This window comes from Pyxicephalus adspersus, chromosome 2 (assembly GCF_032062135.1).
Source record: "Pyxicephalus adspersus chromosome 2, UCB_Pads_2.0, whole genome shotgun sequence".
Taxonomy (NCBI): Eukaryota; Metazoa; Chordata; class Amphibia; order Anura; family Pyxicephalidae; genus Pyxicephalus; species Pyxicephalus adspersus.
In genome coordinates, this window is record NC_092859.1 from 138320415 (window position 1) to 138342717 (window position 22303).

At 39.3% G+C, this 22303-nt stretch overlaps 2 protein-coding genes across 2 annotated transcripts in view; one reads left to right on the forward strand and one right to left on the reverse strand.

The window, feature by feature from the left end:
• The window catches only part of INTS14 (integrator complex subunit 14), a gene marked incomplete in the record, with an annotated part of 10509 nt that extends 3500 nt beyond the window's left edge, over positions 1 to 7009 (forward strand). Inside the window, 7 exon segments of the mRNA XM_072402616.1 lie at positions 45 to 187; positions 891 to 983; positions 1075 to 1219; positions 1904 to 2037; positions 2651 to 2769; positions 3070 to 3135; positions 4675 to 7009. Coding sequence (XP_072258717.1) covers positions 45 to 187; positions 891 to 983; positions 1075 to 1219; positions 1904 to 2037; positions 2651 to 2769; positions 3070 to 3135; positions 4675 to 4926 — 952 coding nt within the window.
• A 357-nt stretch (positions 7010 to 7366) lies between these two features.
• Positions 7367 to 22277, reverse strand: HACD3 (3-hydroxyacyl-CoA dehydratase 3). Its single transcript, XM_072402617.1, has 11 exons — positions 22123 to 22277; positions 17621 to 17663; positions 16261 to 16334; positions 15998 to 16162; positions 15462 to 15513; positions 13433 to 13543; positions 12058 to 12185; positions 9975 to 10087; positions 9478 to 9584; positions 9027 to 9158; positions 7367 to 7996 (listed from the first exon to the last, which is right to left on the reverse strand). The coding sequence occupies exons 1-11, from the start codon at positions 22198 to 22200 to the stop codon at positions 7920 to 7922; spliced, it is 1080 nt and encodes a 359-aa protein (XP_072258718.1). The 5' UTR covers positions 22201 to 22277; the 3' UTR covers positions 7367 to 7919.
• Positions 22278 to 22303: the final 26 nt, after the last annotated feature.

Below are 22303 nucleotides of genomic sequence, written 5' to 3' on the forward strand. Positions count from 1 at the left end.
AAGTGACATTTAATCTGTATAAAAATGGTATTTTTCTCCAACAGGAAACTTATTGATGTGGCATACACCCCGTTTCATGCTGTGCTGAAGTGTGGAAACCTGTCTTCTGATGTTCAGGTCTTTCCTAGGCCTGAAACTGTTATCATAGATGAAGAGATTGATCCACTTCCTAAAGCTATAAGCACAGGTAGATGCATATAGAATTGTAAAGCACTGCTAAAGAATTTACAGTTAAAAGTAATTTAAATCAGCACTGTTTAATATATAACAGGGCTTTAAGTTATCGGGCTTTGATGCTTGTCCCCATCCCCCCAACTTCCTCTAAAAACCTATATTTACCTGTCCCCGTGACATTGCTGCACAACCTTGTCTTTATATTCTTCACTGTCAGATCCAGCTTTACTCCCATTTGAGTGCAGTGAGGGAGTGAGGAGTTTGTACTCATCACCACCGCACACATGCATAGGATGAGCCAGACGTGAAGTATTGACTAAACGTCCAGCCTTGTAGGACAAAAAAACAGGTTTATGTGGAAGTAAGGAGAGCTATGCTGACTTGTTTAGTGTTTTGATTGCAAATATCCAAATCCTCCTGAAAGTAGCATAACCCAGGGGTATCAGAAACCTCTGTCCCTTAAATGACAATAAAGAAGTCATGTGTTCAGATTTTCCTTACTGCTATAAGTGTTTGCTTGCAGTTACCATTGGCTGTCGAGGAATTTTTCATATAAACACAAAATTCCACTGTGTTCCCATATGGCAACAATTCCCCTCTCCCCCCACTGGCACAATGGGTTCTTCTGGAGTCTATACATGCATAAAAGGTCCATTAAAGTACATTTACATAATTATTTTTTGCTGATTCTTTTATTTGCTGCTGTTATATTCTAGAACTGGAAATTGTTGGATTCATTGACATCGCAGACATTTCCAGTCCTCCTGTCCTTTCCCGTCACCTGGTCCTACCTATTGCTCTAAATAAAGGTAAGCATTTACTTAAGCATTTAGCACTTGCTTAAGCTTACATAAGCATAGGCTGTAAGTATCCACTATTTTTTTATTTATTTATTTATAGAGGGTGATGATATTGGTGCTGGACTCACAGATGAAATAGAGGATGAAAATTCTGCCAACCAGATAGCGGGAAAAATCCCAAATTTCTGTGTCCTGCTGCATGGTAGCTTGAAGGTAGAGGGTATGGTGGCCTTAGTTCAGTTGGGGTAAGTAAATGTGCTTGTGTGTATCTATACATCCAGTGATCAGCCAAAACATTAAAATCAACAGCTGTATATTGTGCAAGGTCCCCTTATGCTGCCATGATAGTTCTGACCCATTTTATCTCTTGGATCCTGTTAACATTTCTTCCACATGTGAGCAAAGTACATGCACCCAGCCATTCACATAATCTAAAGGAAAATGTTTGATTCATGTGGCTGCCTTCTTCCATTCTTTCAGGGGTCAGCATGGGCACTCTGACTGGTCTGCATGTTGGCAACCCCATACAGAGCAAGCTGCAATGCACTGTGTGTGTAATAAACTAGTTTTTCTTTGGCATCAAACCAGATAAGCTAGTTCCACCCCAGGCACACTCTTAAGCCTTGTGCACTAATGACCCTGTCTCCGGTTCTTCCAGTGTTGCTCCTTCTACCTCTTTTGGTAGGTACTAATCTTTTGTGTATCAGAAAATCCCTGCATCACATCTTTAAGAACTGACTGATCCTTGCTGCCTAATGTATCCCACCCCTTAACATTGGAATCCGATGATCACTGTTGTTCACTTCACCTATCAGTGGTTTTAATATCTTAGCTGATCAGTGTGAGTGTATGTATGTATATGTGTAAAGTACAACTGTGAGCTGTTTAATTGTAATAGTCACCTCTTTTCTTCCCCTTTTTCTCTGTAGAAATGACTGGTATGGTATGCTGTACTCACAAGCTGATAGTAAGAAGAAATCAAATCTGATGATGTCTTTGTTTGAGCTTGGAACAGAACCCTTACCCTGGTTGGGGAAGATCTCACAGCTTGGGCCAATATCCGGTATAATTGAAATGATAGCATTAGTTTCTCAGGTGCCAAGAAGTTTTGAGACTGTGGAACAGTTAATGTATGTGTTAATATGTATTTTGTTTCTTATATACTGACCTCAAAAATTGAATGTTTCCATTTCATCAGATTTAGTTATTGGTCTAAAAAACATTTATGCTGTTGTGCCTTCCCATGTGAAATAGAGATTTGCCAAACTTGGAGCAAAGGTGCGTTCTGGGCATAGCAGCAGGTTTGCTCTAATGCCATGTCAAACTGCTTATTGTTCCTCCACTCCCACTTGACTTTGTTGAACGCATGTTGAAATATGCTTCTCCACCTGCAGAAGCACCAAGAAATTAAGATTCATTCCAAGTGACTGTGCTGTTCCAAATTGTATTGTCAGAGAGGTCTAAAGCTCTGTACAAGCGATAATAAATCCAACTTGTAGCTTACACAGTTTTCTATGAGTGGAAGAAAATGAAAGTCAAGTATGAATGTCTGCATACTTCTGTGTTTAAAGTAAAATTGTATTCTGCCCATGTGGGGCATAGCAACTGGTTTCCTTTAACACTTAAATGTTCAGTGAATGAGAGAAATATTTAGAATACACATTTTTTTTTTCCAGATGCCAGTGAAAATCCATATGGTGAAGAAGATAACAAGAGCCCTTTCCCTCTGCAACCTAAGTCAAAGAGAAGCTATGCACAAAATGTAACCGTATGGATTAAACCCAGTGGGCTGCAGGTAATGTTGATGTTATGTTCTTAGCAAACACAGTGATGCGGAAACCAGTGTTAAGAATCGCAGTGCATGGCAGGGGACCAGGTATCAAACACACCCGAAAGTGTTGGTGGTGCCGACTGCAGTCCTTTAATAGAATATTTACCATACCGCCCACCATAAAGTATTTATTTTCTTTCCTTACAGCATGTTATTTCTCAAATATTGTGCAGCATAGAAACCTAACGTTATCATCTTTTTTAGTTTTTAGGTTTTCTGCCTAGCATTTAGTATAATATCAGGTTTTCCTTTTTTGTTTTACAGACAGATGTACAGAAAATTTTGAGGAATGCCAGGAAACTTCCAGAGAAAACACAAACTTTCTACAAAGTAAGATGCCATTCACAATATTTTAAGTTCTTTATGTTAAGGTAAAATTAAAACTCTATGAATCATTTGTATAATTTGGATACTGCATAGAGAATATAAGAGCAAGAGACTATAAGTGCCATTGTGCTAGTCTCTGGTATTCTAGTTGCTCTCCAACTTTGTATCCTCTGCACATATCTTGAGTTTAGGAAGCTGGGATGTTTACATCACATTATTTACTGACATTATATCTTGATCCAAATAACATTTTAATGTATTTTCCCCCCCATAAAATGTTTTAAATAAAGTAAGAAATTTACTTTTGATCAAGTATTGCTTGGCTGTCTTGCTATTTCCCATTGTATACTGCAGTACTTAAGTTATGCGGGAACATTTTCACTGTTGTGCCTGCTTTCGGTACACTTTCTACAGGTGGTATACCAAGCTATAGCTGAGTGTTGGTATGACCCACTGTATTCACAAAAGAATATGGAAATGACTCCAAAGGTTACAATGCAGGTAATAAGGAATATTGTCGATGATACAACAAACAAAGCACATTTTAGAGCATTATGTGCTTCCATACTGTTTTGGGAAAGGCTCTGTTCCAGCTTGACCGTGCACAAAGCCATTCCAATAAAAATATAGACTGACAGGTTTGGTGTGGAGGGACTTAAGCAACCTGCACAGACCATGGACTCTAATGAACTTTCCCTAATGAATAACTTTTGAGATAAATTAGAACACAAGCCACGTCTTATCACCAGCATCGGTATAGCTGATCTCACAATTTCAATTTTGGCTAAATTAGTGCAAATTCCCATAGATATCCGAATCTTGTGGCATGCCTTCTCACAATAGTAAAGACTGTTAAAGGTGCAGAGTGGAGGAAGGGGGATTGTTGGCTTTACGCCATATAAATGATCATTATTTTGAAATGAGATGTCCAAAATATATATTTAGGTGGGATGTTCAGGTTGCCCTAATAGTGTTTAAATCACAGCAGAATTCTGTTGTTTCATTAACATATTTTTAATAGTGCTTTCACTCACTGACCAAGCAGAAATAAAATATGTGGTAAGGATAAGAGCTCCACTTGACAGGTCCATGGCCAATATGTGCTTGTGTGTACATATCGATTACTGCCAACCTATTAAAGTTGATATACTGCTAACCTAATGCATCCTAATCCATGTCAGCAGTAGGTAAAAATGTTCTATAACTACAAATAGTAGAGCAGCACATCCTGTGTATAATACACTTCCATATATTTTTAGTTGTCACTTGAAAGGTGAAACATTATTAGTACATTGCACACTGACCACCTATTTGTTATAGTCGTGAAGCTTAATGTATATTAGCAGGCTTTTACTACTATGTCCATTGAAATTTTTTTTTTGGTAGAAGAAACTGTAAATGTGTAATAAATAATTGATTTGTTTAAATACAAAAAACAGGCATATCATATGGTAGTAAAGTGCTTGTACTTACTTTGTTTATCTAAAGCTAATTTATGTGTTTATATTGTGTCTCATGATGTCTTGTTTGCCCCCCCACCAGGAGTTGAATCGTCTTAGAAAGGCAGCACTTGCATTTGGGTTCCTGGATCTTTTAAAAGGGGTGTCTGATATGCTGGAGAGGGAATGTACTCTGCTTCCTGACAACGCTCATCCAGATGCTGCCTTCCAGCTCTCTCATGCTGCAGCTCAACTTAAACTGGCCAGCACTGGAAGCTCTGAGCATTCAGCTTATGACCACAACATTGTGCCTCTGCAGACCGACTTTTCTGGCCGTGGCTCAGAGAGAATATGAAGAGCCTAATGTCATTGTGTTCCCATCGTGCCTTTTTCTTTCACCTTGCAGAACCGCTTGACTTTCCAGCAAGAAAATGTATCTGGGTGGGTAAACCACTTCAAACATGAGGAACCTGCAACAAAATAATTCTCTGGATATGGGCAAGCAGTGAGGACCTAATTTCTCTGACAACACAGCCCAATGCTGACTAATATGTGGATGAACAGTATATGATTTACTGATAGAGATATTGTATATGACTCCAGAAAACCTTACACATGTCTTCAGCTATTTTCCATAGGGAGGACACCCGAGCTACTACTATTGGATATTTATGAAAACTGAGACTGTATGGAACATTGTTTTGTATTTTTTTTTTTTTTTATTTTTTTTTACAAGAATTGCACTCTACAAGTGGTAAGAATGTGCAAGAGTCCAAAATACTTGCATTGCAGAGTGTTTAAAATGTGTCTTTGACCAGTAAACAATAATTTGCTAGTGTCAAACATCATCCTAGACAGAAAGAGAATCTTCAGGCAGGTACTGATGTTGTGGCAGTGTTAAGCTGCTGTGGGTACGTGGGGGATTGCTGCAAGAGACAGCATATTTAGGTGTAGCAGAATGATTGATAATTCATCTCTGAGCAATGACATTACCATGTTGAAGACTGAGTAGTCAGTGGCTTGTCAGTAATTTTGCTATGTAATGAACCTTCTTTTACTTCCAATGCACATCACAGGTGCATACGGTGCAAATGCTGTATAGACTGAATTCTGCCACTAGTTTTCTATTCTCCCAAGTGGGAACAACCTAACATTTCCAGACATTTAACTTTGAAAACCAAAGGTTGACTTCTAGAATTATCCTTGGAGCAATAACTGGTAACTTTGTGCATTCTTACTTTTAGTTGAATACGTACCTAAGAATAATTTATTAGTAGTCTGACTTAGGATGGCCATAAAAGCACATATACTTCCAAGAACAACAGAGATCTGGCTGTCCTCCTGACTCAGATTACTAGGTGTGGGAGCAGTTGCAAACAGAGTGTAGAGGTTATGGACAGTGGGTACCAGCAAAAATTATTAGAAATAGGAATAATGTTAACTATCTGTTGGTTTATTTTTAAATTTGACCTTTTATTTTATTTGTCCGAAAAGCGCTGTACCACAAAGCAGGGCATCTGTTTTTGGTCAGTGGTACAAGCAGCAATTGTGCCACTAACATTGCCCATCGCCCTAACTACTATATCCAAAACTCAGTGTATTAGTGTGGTGGTCTGTGGGAAGAATGCCATACTTGCAAATGACTGGAATCACTTAAACAGACCTGAGAGGCACAAATTGCACATTGCTCAAAGAACACCTAACCCTGGTTCAGAATCACTGATCTAGCCTGATGACCAATTGTCCTTGGTACTATGCACTGCATATCAGGACACCCCAGAATGACCTGCTGTTTTGGAGATGCTCTGACCCAGTCTAGCTATTATAATTTGTCCACTATCAAGTCACAGGTTCATTCAATTTGGGTCAGATCACTGTCTGCAAGGAGTTTGTATGGTCTCTTTGTGTTTGCATGGGTTTCCTCCATATCCCAAAAAACATGGTTAGGTTAATTAGCTTTCCCTAAAATTTGTCCTTAGACTGTGATGACATATGACATAGTCGAGTTATTAGATTGTGAGTCCCTTTGAGGGACAGCTAGTGATATGACTATGGACTTTTATTAAGCGCTGCATAATATGTTGGCACTATATAAATGCAAAAAAAAAACACTTGCCACCTATAATATATAAATCTTGACCCAATATTTTTTTTTAATGAAAGAATTTAGAAACAGTTTGGAAGCTAAAGACACAGGGCAGAAATGTTTGTAAACTAGGACACAATCATTACGAATCTTGTATAACAAAGCTTGGTATTATTGTAAAAGGAATGATGAACGTTTGTACTGTACCCCTTTGTGCATTGAAATTTACATTTGTAACATACCTGGTATATTGTAAATATTCTATTTACTAGAAGGTCTTATACATAGGGTCAATGTACTGTATATAATAAGTATTTTTGTCACAAACCAAAATAACTTTTTTTGTACTTGAGCTATGTCTTTCTTCCTAAGTACATCTTTTATTTAGAGTTGGTTTAAACCAGTTTTCATATATTATGAAATGCATTTTAAACATTATTAAGCAGCCGGTGAACAAGGCTTTATGTAGACCTAAACAGAGCCCACATATGCCAGTGTACCAGAAGCTTGCACTAGTGTGATAACACAACTGCGGTATGTATAATCTGTTCCCCATATGTATGTTACCTAACCTTAAAGAAATTGTACATGCCATATGTTTAAAATATATAACTCTCACATTTAATACCATTGCACACTCCTTAAATTATACACCAATTCAATAATTTTAATTTTTTTTTTACCCTACTAACAACACACAGGTGACAGCTTGGAGCAAAGCACCAGATTTATTGGCAGTGGACAGGAATATTATTTGGAGATCAGCTCTATGACATTTGTAGTTCAAGTCAGAATTAATACAATACTACCCAAAAATGTATATAACAATGTGAGTAATAATATACATTGTCAGAACCTGCTGATAAATATACTTAGATCTTTATACAATTTGTGTCCATGCTAAAGAAGGGATGAACAAAATCCAACATATACGTGAAACAATGTGGTGGATTTATAATTTTCTCCTCTGGTGTTTTAGGTATTATACATTCCATCAGGTGCACGGTTACTTCAGGGCACAAAGTTTTGCAGGTCAACAGTCACTGGAAGGGCTTCGATAATGATTTTTAAATGTAAATTCACATTTTTCACATTACACTCATTTTTTACCTTTTAACTCTCCAGCACTGTTGGAATGCCCATTGATATTGTGGTCCCCTGACTACGAAGTGAAAAAGACTGAACAATGTACATAAAAATAACACCAAAAAAATGCAGAATGAAACCAAACCTTCTCCCACCCGTTAGAAAAAGTTTAAATATTAAGCCATCTTTCTTTTCCGCCTTCCCAGACGCCTGCACCTTTGCTTATATAAGTGACGGAAATTGATGAGGAGACCTGTCACAGGAAAAAAAAGGAAAGAGAAACTAAAGTTGGCTTTAGGATCACTGAATTACAGAAACACAGTTTAAAAAAGTTAAAACTGTGCCAGAAGTTAGGCTACATGATAGCATTGCCTCTTGTGTATGTAGTATTTATACTATTATTAGTAAAGCCTAATTTTATTAATAGAGAAAAACCACCAATCTATTGTACATGCTATTTATATTATTTATATTATAAAATATATTATTTGTATAATTTCTAGCCTTGACTATTGAAATTAAATGTCTTTCGGTTGTAATCCCCTTACTAGACAATGGCCTCCACAACCCATCATAAATATTCTCATTATGCTGTTTCTTCTCTCTGCAAATCTTCCCATTGGCTTCTATTTAATCCGAATCAAATTCAAGTTACTCTGCTGTTCCCGTTTTACTTACATTTTCATCAGATTACATCAATACACTTTAATATTGCCTTCTCTGCTCCTCCCATGACCTACATAGGACTTCTTCAACCATTACCTCGTGCATATTGTTCCCCTACTTCTAGGATTGTAAGCTTGCCTGATCTGAGTCCTTATCCCCCCCATTGCCATAGTGTATACACCCAGGTGTTATGTTAGCTCTAATACATCAGTGGTTCCCAACCTTTTGGAGCTCGTGGACCACTAAATGCACAACTCTGGACAACATACATCGGGAGCCTTCTGTCACTTAAAGAGGAAGAAACTTCCCCCAGAGTGATGTCATGATGCTATAACCCGCCTACTCTCCCCATCGCAGGTCTGAGCCAGAGACACAATTTGCCCTGAGCCTGCGATGTCTCCGGGAGACATGGTCCCCTGCTCTGGTGCGCCTTCTGAACATCCTGGTGGGTTCACAGGTCAGAGCCACGGCCCACCTTTTAGAAGGTCCGGGGGTTGGGGACCTCCATAATACGTCACTTGTCACACAAGGAAAGTATCATAGCATAACCCGTTTACCATCAGCCTAGTGCAGGTTTGTAGATACAAATTAAAAAAAAAATGTAGAAATAAACTTACCCCAAATTACCAGTACCAAGTAAATGGAAAGAAAGACTGAGAAGCTAATCGTCACATTCAGGGGCGATGGAAGCTGCAGGCTGTATTTGCCAGTCTCATTGAATATGGGCATTGAAAGGACGACCGCTACAGCTAGAAGGAGAAAAAATAAAGTTAACATTTTTTGACAGCATATCTAGCAATTATTTTCAGCCACGGCAAAAAAATAGAAAAAAAAACAAAAAACTTTCTTAGTAACATTTAAAGGAACTAAAGTCCCACTTTGAACTCCAATGCTTCAGGCAGGTGGTTATGCCTATGGAAGCTTTTCAACAAGCAGATACCATGGAAGACCTTTCTAAGAACTAAAAGCCATCCCCAATTTTTACCAAATTAATTAAATTGACCAAAAATGAGCATTATAAGCTTGGATTCTGGAAAGTCTTTTTTTCTAATGCCACTTGACTTTTACCTTCTGAAAATGCTCCTAGTGGGTACATTGGGATCCAGATTGTGTACCTGAGCCACGTAAGAAGCTTCCATTCCATATCTATGCAAGCCAGCATGTAGAATGGGTACCTGGTGAAAAAAAATGGTACAGCTTATCCGTTTGCCCAAGCTAAGGACATTAAAGAATTTACTTACTGTGTAAATGATTTCAATGAACTTCAAAAACAAGTGCCAATTTACCCCTGTAATTGCATTTACAGTGGAGAAATCCATCCTTAAATTTTACAACAAAAGAACTGAAATCTTTTAAGTTGTTTTTCTCAGTGGCTCACCCTCTCTTCTCTCCCAGAGCACCTGCTCTGGATTTAAAACAATTGTTTTGAATGCTAAAAGTCACTGCTAGGTGAAGAGCGGAGTCACTGAGATAATTATTTGAAGGATTTGCCCTTAAAGTTCATAATCAAAGTCCTGAATTGCTCCACAGTGCCTGCAGCTTCATATCTAGAGCCAAAGACTTACCTAAAAACTTCAATAGTGCTCCACAGGTAGAATATAAAGAAGACAACGCTTTTGCTCTGCATGTCATCAATTTGTCCAAGGATGATAAAAAGTATAAAATTTCTTCCTAAAGCCTATGGGAGTAAAACAAATGATCATATTTGTATTGTAATTAAAGCCAAACATCCAGGCAATTATTCTATTGTTCATTAGAGATCATAGAAAGTACATTGTATGCTCACTTACCAATCAGAACTCTGCAAAAAAATACAATATTGACATAAACTTTATTATTTGTTCATTCCCACCTTTCCTAATGTGGTGAAATTTGGACTTTGATCAAAGCTGAGATAAATAGAAAAACTGCACTGCGAGTACACAGTGACCTTGGCATTCGTAATTTAAAACAGGGATTTTTCTTTCAAAATAATGGGTCAAATTCAGGGTTCAAACTGCAGCAATTAGCTAGAAATAATCTTCCACTGCTCAGAATTTCAGGTGGAGAGATTTTGGTCCATTTTGATGTTTTAGGATTTTCCTTTTTGTATTTAAAGTCTTTAAAAATAAATTAAGGATGCACATGTAACAATAGATTCAATATGGACTTTTTTATGGAGTGAGCTGTTTGCTTTCAGTCTTTCTCTCTATGATATAAACTCTCAACAGAGGCTCTGCCAGAGTCTGAGCAAGAAGAAGGGGAATCCCTCTTCTGAATTATGTAAATTGTAGGTGGGTGGCAGCCCCTGTATTAAGACCCAGCTTTTTTGTAACCACCCCAAAATCAGCCGGGTGGTTACTGAAAAGTTCTGGGTGGTGCGCCCAGCTAAAAGGGGCTGGGGAGAACACTGTATAAGGGTGGCTATCCCTTTTATTTAATAGAAAAAAATGGTTTTTTTTTTTGTTTGTTTTTTTTTGTTTTTTTTTATACTTTTTATTTCAAGTGTTATTATTGGGTTTTCTTTTGTTATACAATACAACAATATTATATTACAAAAGAGAGCATAACAGAGAATATGGTGATGCAAAAATCCAATCCAACTAGGTCAATATTTAAATACTTTTTAATTTTTTGGGGGAGGTTCCCTTCCTTTTTCATCTTTGCTATAGTAAAAACTTTGTGGCAGTGGAAAGTTGAAAGGTAAACCCTCAGCCTCCTGGGATACTGTGGTCCACTCAGAGATCGACTATGTGTCATCAGGGGTTTTCCTAAAATAGAAAATAGAAAAAAAGTGCTTGATCTCACACATGTCCGAGATCAGCACTTTCTTTCTTTCTTTTTTAACATTTACAGGAAGAAACATTAATTGATCTCACGCCTGCTTGAGTTTGAGTTCAGATGATGAAGAAGAACCCAGAAGAAATAACAGTGTTCTCCCCAGCCCATTTTAGCTGGGTGCACCACCCGGCACTTTTCAGCAACCACCCAGCTGTTTTTGGGTAGTTACTGAAGAGCTGGGTCACAATTCATGGGCTTCCACCTGTCTACAATTTCTTCCCACCCGGCTTAAAAAAATTTCTGGGTTAAGCACTGAATAAGATGGTGGCACTGGGCACAACAGCGAGCACTGGAGAGGAGAGGGAAGCCGGGACAGCGTGGGACATGCTGAGCTCTGTTTGTGGAGGTATTGAAGGCTTTTCATCAATAAAGGTAAATTTAAAGTTCTCGTTTAAGTGCTTTGATACTTTATATGAGCTTTGTGGTCAGCCTGATCACTGATCAAACTCAGGAAATGATTTCATAACTTCCTGATTGTTATCACACACATTGCAGATAATCTGCTGAGCCTTTCACACACACTTTACATTCACATACATTTCAAATATTCATTACACTACTTTAGGTCCACTTTAATGTTACTAAGAAAGTTGTTTTTTTTTCCTATTTGTTTGCAGTGGCTGAAATTAATTGCTAGATATGCTGTAAAAAATGTGTATGTTTCAAATAATCAAGTATCCAGAAGGAAAAATAGACTTAAAATGCAATTTGAAGTCACAGCATATTGCTGTGTAGAATAAACAGAACATGAAGACATTAAAGCATTTAGTGTATTTGCAAAGCTAATAGTCCAGTGGCTACTCATATCACCGCTTAGTTTAATAATACCTGAATCACTGCTGGCACGACTCCTGTTTTCACCAATCCTATTAAAGGATTTACAATCTCCAAAACAGCTAAGGTCTGGCAGAAATACATCATATCAGACATTGTGTGAAATGTGTCATAGAAGGAGTCTGCAGAGAAACAAAATAGAAGTTATTGGTTGTGAGCACAGAGCTAAAACTGAATGACAAACTTCATAGCAAAAGACGCCATAGCAGATGATAAATTAATGTCTGTATCTACCAGCCTGTTCATATTTGTGTGTTACCACAATGTAGAGAAGCTTACCGGACCTTAGATGTGGTGGTTGTATTGTTTTTTTTTTCCCACCTGGTGATTCTGCCAGTAACACACTTCTTCCAAAGTTTAGAATGCTGCACAGTATCTGTGGTGCACCAATGTCACCCTAGAAGTATTTAGGACACAGAACACCTTTCCCTGTCATCCTTTACAAAACAAACATGGTGGTGGATTTATTAAAGTAGAGCAAGTAAAGTACACTTGGTAAAAAAGTGTACATTCACTTCACTTATGTAGTAATTTTGGCATTAAGAGGCTGAAGTACCAAGGATACAACTAAAGGAATAGGCAGAAGAAAGGCAGTGGAACTTGACAGCCTAGGTTGACCTTTTAAAGCCACCAGGGCTTTAATGTTTGTTTTATTTATTACATAAGCCAATAAATACATAGCAACCTCATGTAACCTCACCTATAAACAATCAGTTTATAACTTGCTGAGGAAGTGTGTGTTTTCGGTGGTGTTCAGTAGGGCTGAGGTCAGTGCAAATCACTTATTTCCTCAACTCAAAACTCAACCACCAAACATCGTCTTTATAGGGATTGCTGAACAGAAATGAGCCTTACCCAAACTTTTGACGCAAAATCAAAGGTGCAGAATTTCTAAAGTTTCTTCGTAAATAACAGTACCCCTCGACCTAAACCTAATCTTTTGTGTACAGTCCTCTAGATGTATCCACATATATATGAGTGGGGGGGTTTAATCATTATGATCTTAAGTGCTACCATGGGGGTTTATATTGAATAAAATTAATTTGATTGAATAAATGTATTTAGATTCTTCTTGATACGCTTATGTTAAGGTTATTCTTAAGGGTAGGGGGCGTGGGGGACATACAAGATTATTTTGCATTTATGTGAGCATTACATTTACCATTCCTGAGATCTTTGACTACTTTATTAAATTTTTCTTAGATTGTAAGCTTTTCAGGGCAGGGTCCTCTCCTCCTTTGTGTCACTGTCTGGACCGATCTGTCATATGCAACCCCTATTTAATGTATTGGGCTGTGTAATATGTTGGCTCTATATATCATAATAATAATCCATATTACGAGATTAAAGAGAAATTGAGCCAGCTTACCTTTTCCTAAAATAAAAAGTCGAACAGTCATATTGACGAAAATCCAGGAAAAGCCCAGGAACTGCACAAGATTATACATGAACAAATACCCGCGTTTCAGATACAGGAAAGCTGTCATGAAGACAAAAAGAAGAAAGTGATTTAAAATAAAGAAATATATGCATACTGTAGATTCAGTAAACTTGCCATTTCTTTGAGACACATATAGATCTGATACGTGGATCTGTGCTGGATCATGCACAAAGGTGGTGGTAGGTAGTGAGCCCAGTTACAACCTTCATGAACAGTGTACTTGGTCAAACTTTGCACTAGATGGTGATTTTACAAGAATGTTCCTGTGGGTGGTTGATGGCTTATGGGGTGGGGATATAATTAAACACACAACAGACAATGCAAATGGGATGGTCACTGTGCCCATTTCCTAATGTCAATGTCTCACTCTCCAAAATATATAAAAGATACTGATAACTTTGTTCTTATGCTCTCTCTCCTGGAAAGCCTTTTTACTACATTGGACCAACAGGACCTGAGCCTGACAAAATTCACCCTTGGTGGGCTTAATCATACAGTTTTTGTGACTAAACCCAGATAAGGTAAACGAGTAGGAAGATTAAAATGGAGGCTTTGCAAGTTATGTCGAGAATAATGGAACTTTGCCATTAGGTGTGCAGGTGGCAAGTACGCAGAGCAAGGACGAGCTCCAAACCCGACTGCACCCCCTTCCAGGAACATGGACACCTTGCAAAGGGCATTAGAATCACATTTAAATTTAGTCCTGGCCTATAGGTAAATATAGGTACAGCCACTGACCTAATATTTAGTTAGAGTTATGTTTTAAAGAGATTGTATTTTCGTTATGTTTTTATTTGTCTGATCATACTGGGGAGATTATCCTGTATTCTCTCTTAATGTATATAGCCCATAGAAGAACTAAGGAGTGTGCTTGTTACTGGGACAGGAAAACAAAGAGCTATAATAACATGGGCAGCTGTTCTAACCCTGCTATGCTCTACTAAAATGTGTTTTTGTTTGTGTCGCTATAAGAGGGGATCCTATAATTTCCTGTCAGTTCTGCCAAGGGGAAGCAGAAGAGGTAATGGTCACAAAAGCATAGAACCTGCAACCTATACTGCTGAAGAACTTCACAGCCGTTGTGGAGTGAACTTTGACCTTTCTGCCTCCAGTGCTGAAGGACCTTGTACCTTCACAGCCAATACCTGGCAAATGTTTGGACCTCAGTCATATCATGTGAACGTTCCCTTCCATAGGAGATGTATATTACAGATGAGAGTTTAAGGGAACCCTTAGACTACAAATGCTCAATTATGGTCATTGCAAACAATCTTTCACAGCAACAGCTGAAAGAAGATTGAACAAGTGCTGTACATACAGCGCCATTCTGTTCTATGGAGAGGTGTGAGGAGACTGAGCCAGTGGCACCCCGCTGCGTTCTCCTCCCTTCACTTCCATTGTGGTTGTTCATGGATCCACCAGAACAGATCCATAAATGATGTTGGATGACCTCTGTACTTGTCAGATTGTCATCCAAGAGGAGCCTGACAGCTTGTATCAGCTGAGAATCATCTGAATTGTGTACATAGCCTTAGGCTGCATACACACGTGCAATAATTGTCATTAGAAAGGATCTTTCACGATCCTTTCCAAGGACAAAAGACTGCAAAATGCATGAAAAAGCACTGCACATACAGTACTGCTCTATGGGGAGGGGAGGGGGAGAACGAATCGGCACCCTGCTGCACACCCTCATCTTCATTTGTATTACGATTGTTCGTCGATACGCCAGGACCAATGATGAGCACTGTACACACTCCAGATTCTCATCCGATATCAGCCCTGAGGCGATTATCGGACAAGAATCATCTGACATGTTTGTAGCCTTAGACACAAGCATTATCACCTTATCTGACCATCAGTTAGGACCATTATCATCTCCAGTCAGTATAAAACCTTAGCAGAATGCAAATAATTTATTTTTTGTATTTCTGCTACTCCCTTATTTAAAACTTACGATCTTCCCGGACTCTGGACTCCGTCTTTATTTTTGTTATCCTTTCTTCTTCCTAGAATGACACGAAACAATTACATGGGAAAAAAGTACTTTGTATAAGAGCTGGTAGCAGGAACAGTAAAAACTTTTACAAAAAAAGTGACCTTAGATATCTCATTAAAATGGACCTTTTCCAAAAAAAAAAAAAATCCAACTTTAGACAGACATGAATTACAGATTTCCTGCTGAACATCACCTGCACCTGCTGCAATAATGAACCTGCCTGATTGCAGATTTTCTTTTTTTAGCAGAGCCATATAATCGTTACATTCTATGCAAAAATATACACAGTAGAATTAGAATGATTTGCATTGGCCGATGTTTGCATAAATGAGAGACTTTAATGCCTATCTGCGGCATATTGTTATGATGAACTGTTTATTTCATTTATTGTTATCATTAACTTGTTTGTAGTTTATGTTTTAGATGTCTTTCCTGTATGCTTACTTGGTTACTGAATTAAAATTCAAATAAAAAAAAAGACTGATTTGCATTACCTTCTCCCGTAGCTCCATCTCTGCGTCGGACTCGTCCAGCCAGCGGTCGAAGTCTGGAGCCAGGAAAAGAGGTTTACGTTCCTGCTTTGTCAAGCGTGGCCACCATTGATTTTCACTCTTTTTCAGGGTGAGGTTAACATGTCTCTGTGTGGATCGCTGCACCACCTGTCCAGTTATCCATGCATAAACAAAACGATACAATATTCATGAGCCAGACATAGGGGACACTTTAATAGCCTGCTTAACAGAAGACAGAAACATACCTTAGCTTTTACAGGCTCTAGGAATTCCAAGGAAAACTCGTACGTGTTAACTCCCTTAGCACCATGTCCCAGGGCTTGAGGGATAAAAAAAACAAAAAGTGCATATAAATAAACACACACACAATACATAAATTGTGAATCTGCAAACCCACACCCAAACCACACCTCCTATTGACTAATCTAAAAAAACACAGTATTATCAGTTGGTGCGATCTCACTGTTCTAATGAATAAGTGATTTATCTTTACAAAGTATCTCACCACAACCAAAATAACAGCTTCCAGGGAATAAATACATTTTTAGTTTGCATCCCATTGCAGACGTCTGGCAAAATCAGTGAGCCAATCACACAACAGAAAATAGCATTTCTGGGGCTTTCTGTGCACCACATGAGCCTTCGGGTTACCATATAGGATTTAATTTTTAAACATTTTTTTATAAAGATTACAGTGGCTACAAATTGAAATGGAATATAATCTTAATACCCATAAATTACAAAATGACTTGTGTAATAATAAGATATGGTTTATTACAATGTACATGCTAATTTTACAAAACCGAGCTACCCTTTACCTTAAAAAAGAACTATACTGAAAAAAACAAAATCAGACTTACCTTTTATTCCACAGATCCCTTAATCGTGCTGGAGATGTCGCCGATCAGGGCCTGCGCTGTCCTGGAATTCTCCTTCCTCCCGGTGTGCAGTATTCCTCTTTGATCTCCCTTATGGATCTCTTTCCATAAGGGAGATGAAAATGCCTTTTTTGCACATGCCCGAAAATGGGCATGCGTAGAAGGAGCAGCCAGGAGCCTCTTGCGCTTCCATTCAGTCTTGATCGCTGCGGTGATCAAGACAGAAAGGGTGGAGGGGCTTCACCGTTTTATTTTTGAAAAAAGGGTGTTGCAGTAAAAAAAAGAAAGAATAATATTTTTACTTTATATAAAAGCAATAAAAATTGCTTTCTAATAATGAAAAATAGAAAGTGATAAGAAAAGCATTATCAACTGTTGTATGTTGTCAGAACTGTATTGCAAATTTATAAGGATCCACTTTAATGAGAAAGGTTGGCAAAGAAAAAACATAACATCACTGGAGCCGGGCTAATCCCTGGAAGGCAATGCCATGATGGGCCAACTTTCCATTTTATTTCCTGATGAGAGATCTGCTAATAAGTGGTCACTTAGAGGGAGAAACTGAAGAGTCCTTCAAGATCTAAATGTTTATTTATGAGGCGATTGCCAAGTACAGATCCTAGTGCTACTCTCGACTTGTTTACTATTGTACTTAAAGGATTATTCACTTCTTTCACCAAAAGGAAGACAACGACAAAATGAAATTGTGTGAACAACTGGAATTTACCTTTGAAATGAAGGACATTGTCTGTGATGTTGATATCTGGATTCTGAAAAAAACACAACAAAAATATATTATGTATATAATTTCAAGTATTTTAGCCAACTATACATAGTTCCATACACTCAATGGACACTTTATTAGGTACACCAGTTTTACTGCTTGCCACATGCCACCCAACTTATGGCATTTAGACATTGTGGTATTCAACTAACCCGACTCTCTCCTCTACAATCTATTATGAATGCTGCAGCCAGACTCATCCATCCTTCCCTCCACTCCTCTTCTGCTGCATCTCTTTGTAGTTCTCTTCATTGGTTTCCATTTCACCTCAGAATCAAATTCAAGCTCCTGTGCTTTGCCTTCAAATCCCTAGACAGGTATTGTCCCATTTACATTTCTGACCTGGTAAAAAAATACTTCACTAGCCATCAAAACCCATCTTTTCAGACTTGCTTACCTGCCTTCTTTTGTCTTTTAAAACCGTCACTACTTCCCACCAATCCATATCTCCCCTCTTATTGTGTGTTACTTCCCCCACCTGCCAGATTGTAAGCTCTTCGGGGCAGGGTCCTCTCCTCCTCCTGTATCACTGTCTGTATCTGTCTGTCATTTACAACCCCTATTTAATGTACAGCTCTGCTTAAAATGTTGGTGCTATAAAAAAATCCTGTTTATTAATAATAATATAATAATAACAATTGTCAAGAATGTTGCATATTTATTTGTATTAGATGTGCTGGTTTGAGTATTCCAGAAATTGCTAATCTGCTGGGATTTTCATTATCACCATCTCTAGGTGTTTACAGAGAATGGCCTGAAAAAGGCCATTGAGCAGCAGGGCCCTAGGTGAAAATGCCTTATTGATGCCGGAGGAGAACAGCCAGACTGGTTTAAGCAGATAGAAAGGCAGCAGTAGCCACATAGGGGGTATAGAGATACACATCCTATAACCTGCCTAGTTAATAGTATAACCTGTACAATAAAAAAGTATGCTACCGTCAATCACCGGACGATCCCCCCCCCCTTTTCAGTTAAAAGGTACAAGCATTAAAGTTCAATACTCAGGCAAATAACTAATCAAGAATGCCTAGATTTAACTGATGTTTGATGTTTTCAGCTAATCTGATATCTAATCCAGTCTTTCTTGTATTTCCTCTAGCAACACAGCTTCCTGCTTGAATCAAATTCAAGCTTTGCCTTCAAATCCCTCCACAGTTATTGTCCCACTTACCTTTCTGACCTGATAGAAAAACACTCCCCCAGCCGCTCTCTTCGTTCCTCCAATGACCAACTAACGATACACACAGCTCAAAGACTTTTCTGGAGCTGCCCCGACTCCCTGGAATGGAGTCCTATTCAGCTTGCTCCTACTTTCTGCTCATTTATAAAAGCACTCTTGAAACCGTCACTACTTCCCACCACTACAAATCTTCTCTGCTATTGTGTGTTAAGCTGCGTACACCTGTGTAATTCTTGTAGTTGGAAAGGATCTTTCACAATTCACTGTACATACAGCACTGTTCTGCTCTATTGAGAGGGGAGGGGGAGAGCGACCGACCGGCACCCTGCTGGGCGCTTTCCCCCTTTCCTTGCATTAGGATCGCTCGTCGTTCATTGTCCCTGGATTTGCCAGGACGGATCCACGGACGACACGGGCTGTACACACGACAGATTCTCGCGTGTGTACGTAGCTTTACTTCCCCCACCTCCTAGATTGTAAGCTCTTTGGAGCAAGGTCCTCTCCTCCTCCTGTGTCACTGTCTGTATCTATCATTTACAACCCCTATTTAATGTACAGCTCTGCGTAATATGTTGGTGCTATACAAATGCTGTTTATTAATAATAAGGGCCAAAGAAAACACACAGATTAGTTTACACTGCAGGTGAGCTTTTTTGTTTCCTAAGGTATTCTTCCATGGATGAAGCCCAACACCGAGAGGCTGGCTGCCCTGTAAGATGATAGCCATGTCCTGTACACCTCCTGCCATCTGCATTGTTGTACATGCTGGATTTAGGTTGATTGAATTACACTGCACAGAGTAAATGTATACAATGTACAACAATATATATACAAAGTAAGTAAAGTAACTAATAACTTATTAGAATCTCCATACAACAAACTGATGAGGATAATTATTTAGATCTTACACAGTGTAAATGCAGAAGCCAGACTGACACAATACTTAGTTACATCAATGGGTGTGTGCAAAGTGCAGAACTATTTCTGGAACTTGGTGTGTGTACACAATGCAGCACTATGAAAACAATCGCCCTGGTAAAAGGCATTCATGGAGCAAAATAATAAACCTGGAAGGTATTTGGGTTTCTAGATAAATTCTGAAATGCAATTATTTCATCAAAGCATGTTAAACCCCTAAAAACTTTATACAGACCCCGACAAACCCTTTCTTGCTATGGGTTGTGTTCTGCATTGGATTTTTGTTGTTTTAATAACTAAGAAAGTTGAAGACAATGGGCTGATAGGTTTGCAAATGAAGCTGCAATTTGCATAGGAGGACATGACGTTACCGTTGGGTCATTTATAAAAAGTATAAATAAACTGCAGGGAAGTTAGGAGGACACAGACAGGAGTACGAGTGGGGGGTATTAGGGGGTCACATGATCAGATTAAGCTGGGAAATTAAAGGAAGCAAATAATTCAATGTTTGAAGCGGAACTAAACTGAAAACAAAAAAATGACAATTACCTTTAATCCTGCAGATGCCTTGATGGCACTGGTCCTTCCCGCGTTGTCCTGGAATTCCTCCTTCTCCCGGAGTTCTGGAAGCGCCGGGCGCCGCCATCTTCTTTATTACTTTTGTCTTCTTGGCACATCACCCGATCTCGCATTGCGCAGGTAAGAGATTGGATGATGTAGCTGCTGTAAAGAGGGAAAAAAAAGAGAGCCGATCTCACTGCGCATGCGTGAGATCGGCATCTCTTTCCCTTAAAGAGGAAGTAAACTGAAAAATTCCGAAAACAAAAAAAAAAAAATCCACTTACCTTCAATCCCACAGAGCAGTGGATCGGTCCGGAGGTTTCTTTCATCGGGTCCTGCATTGTCCCGGCATCCGTCTCTGAGCCGGCGCGCCTCCACTTCTCCTCTTCTTCCTACATCACCCAACCCAGACGCAAGATCGGGTGATGTAGCGGGGGAAAAAAACTTGCCGATCTCACTGCACATGTGTGAGATCGGCAATTTTTTCCCTTTTCACAAAATTACTCCCTCTGAAATGCTCTCTGAAAGGAGCACCCACGAGCCTTCCGGGATATGTGACGTAGGTATCTCCGGAGGCTTTGCGCTCCCATTCAATCTAGATCGCCTAGGCGATTAAGAATAAAGGGGCGGTGCTGCACACTTTTTTTTCTTAAAAAAAGGGCGTTGCATTTTAAACAAACAAACACAATTTTTACTTTACATAAAAAGTTCTCTACCCTTCTTGTCTTTTTTTCTTCTCGTCAGATCGCAATCTTTGTAATGTACACTGAGCTGCCTATGCACAGCTTATTGTGCGATCCCGGTATACCTGTGTGCCAGGATGAGTGAACGCCTGTGCAAATGCATGAAAGTTATGCCAATCTGACCTGGCCAAGCAAGATGGCTAAAGATCCTAAATACAGAAAAAGACTGGGTGACAATGTCCATGCCAGCAAATGAGTATAGGGAGGGGGGGAGTGGTGAGCTCAGTTGCACTTTAAAGCAAAACTAAACCCCCTTTTGTACCATAAAATATGATCAGCCAGATTCTTTATTGAAGAAGAGACAGATGAGATTTGTGAATGCAAACAAACAAAACTTGATGTATAAGCAAGACTGGGCACCAGGTGATTTGTTACACAGTATTTATATAGCGCCAACATATTACGCAGCGCTGCACAAAGTCCATAGTTGTGTCACTAACTGTCCCTCAAAGGAGCTCACAATCTAATGTCCCTACTATAGTCATATGTCATTAATGTAGTCTAAGGTCAATTTAGGGGGAAGCCAATTAACCACACTGGATGTTTTTTGGGATGTGGGAGGAAACCGGAGTACCCAGAGGAAACCCACACAGACACGGGGAGAACCTGCAAACTCCATGCAGATAGTGTCCTGGCTGGGATTCAAACCTGGGACCTAGCACTGCAAAGACTGGAGTGCTAACCCCTGAGCCACCGTTCTGCCCGATTTGTTGGCGCAGAACCCCCCTATGATGGGGGATTGGACTTTGAGATTTATTGCAATATTGAGGGTCAGAGATCAAAGTTCAGATTTTTAGGGATATAAATGAGATCTCAACTCCATCAAGGATACCATGAGTGCAGGAAAGAGACTGCAAATAATCAATGTGTGCAGCAGGGGGCGCTAGGTGTAATTACCCCCTGACCTCAATTGACCCCTGAGCTGTCACAAATGCCCGGTCTGTACACGGCTCTATGGAATTACTTCACCACATCCAATACAATTCACCCTCCATGCACAATGATAGACCTGCTGCCTGCACCACACACAATCACCCCATTACCTGCACATCACTGAGCTCCACCCGCAGGTACAGCTCATGGTGCCTCTGCGCCCAATACACCTGCGGGGTCAGACTCATCGCCGCACCTCGCTCCCCGACCTCTCCTTTCACAATACTAGAACAATCCAGGCAACCATCCCCAGCTGTCACTGCGCCACTTGGAGGCGGGCCTGGAGAAGCT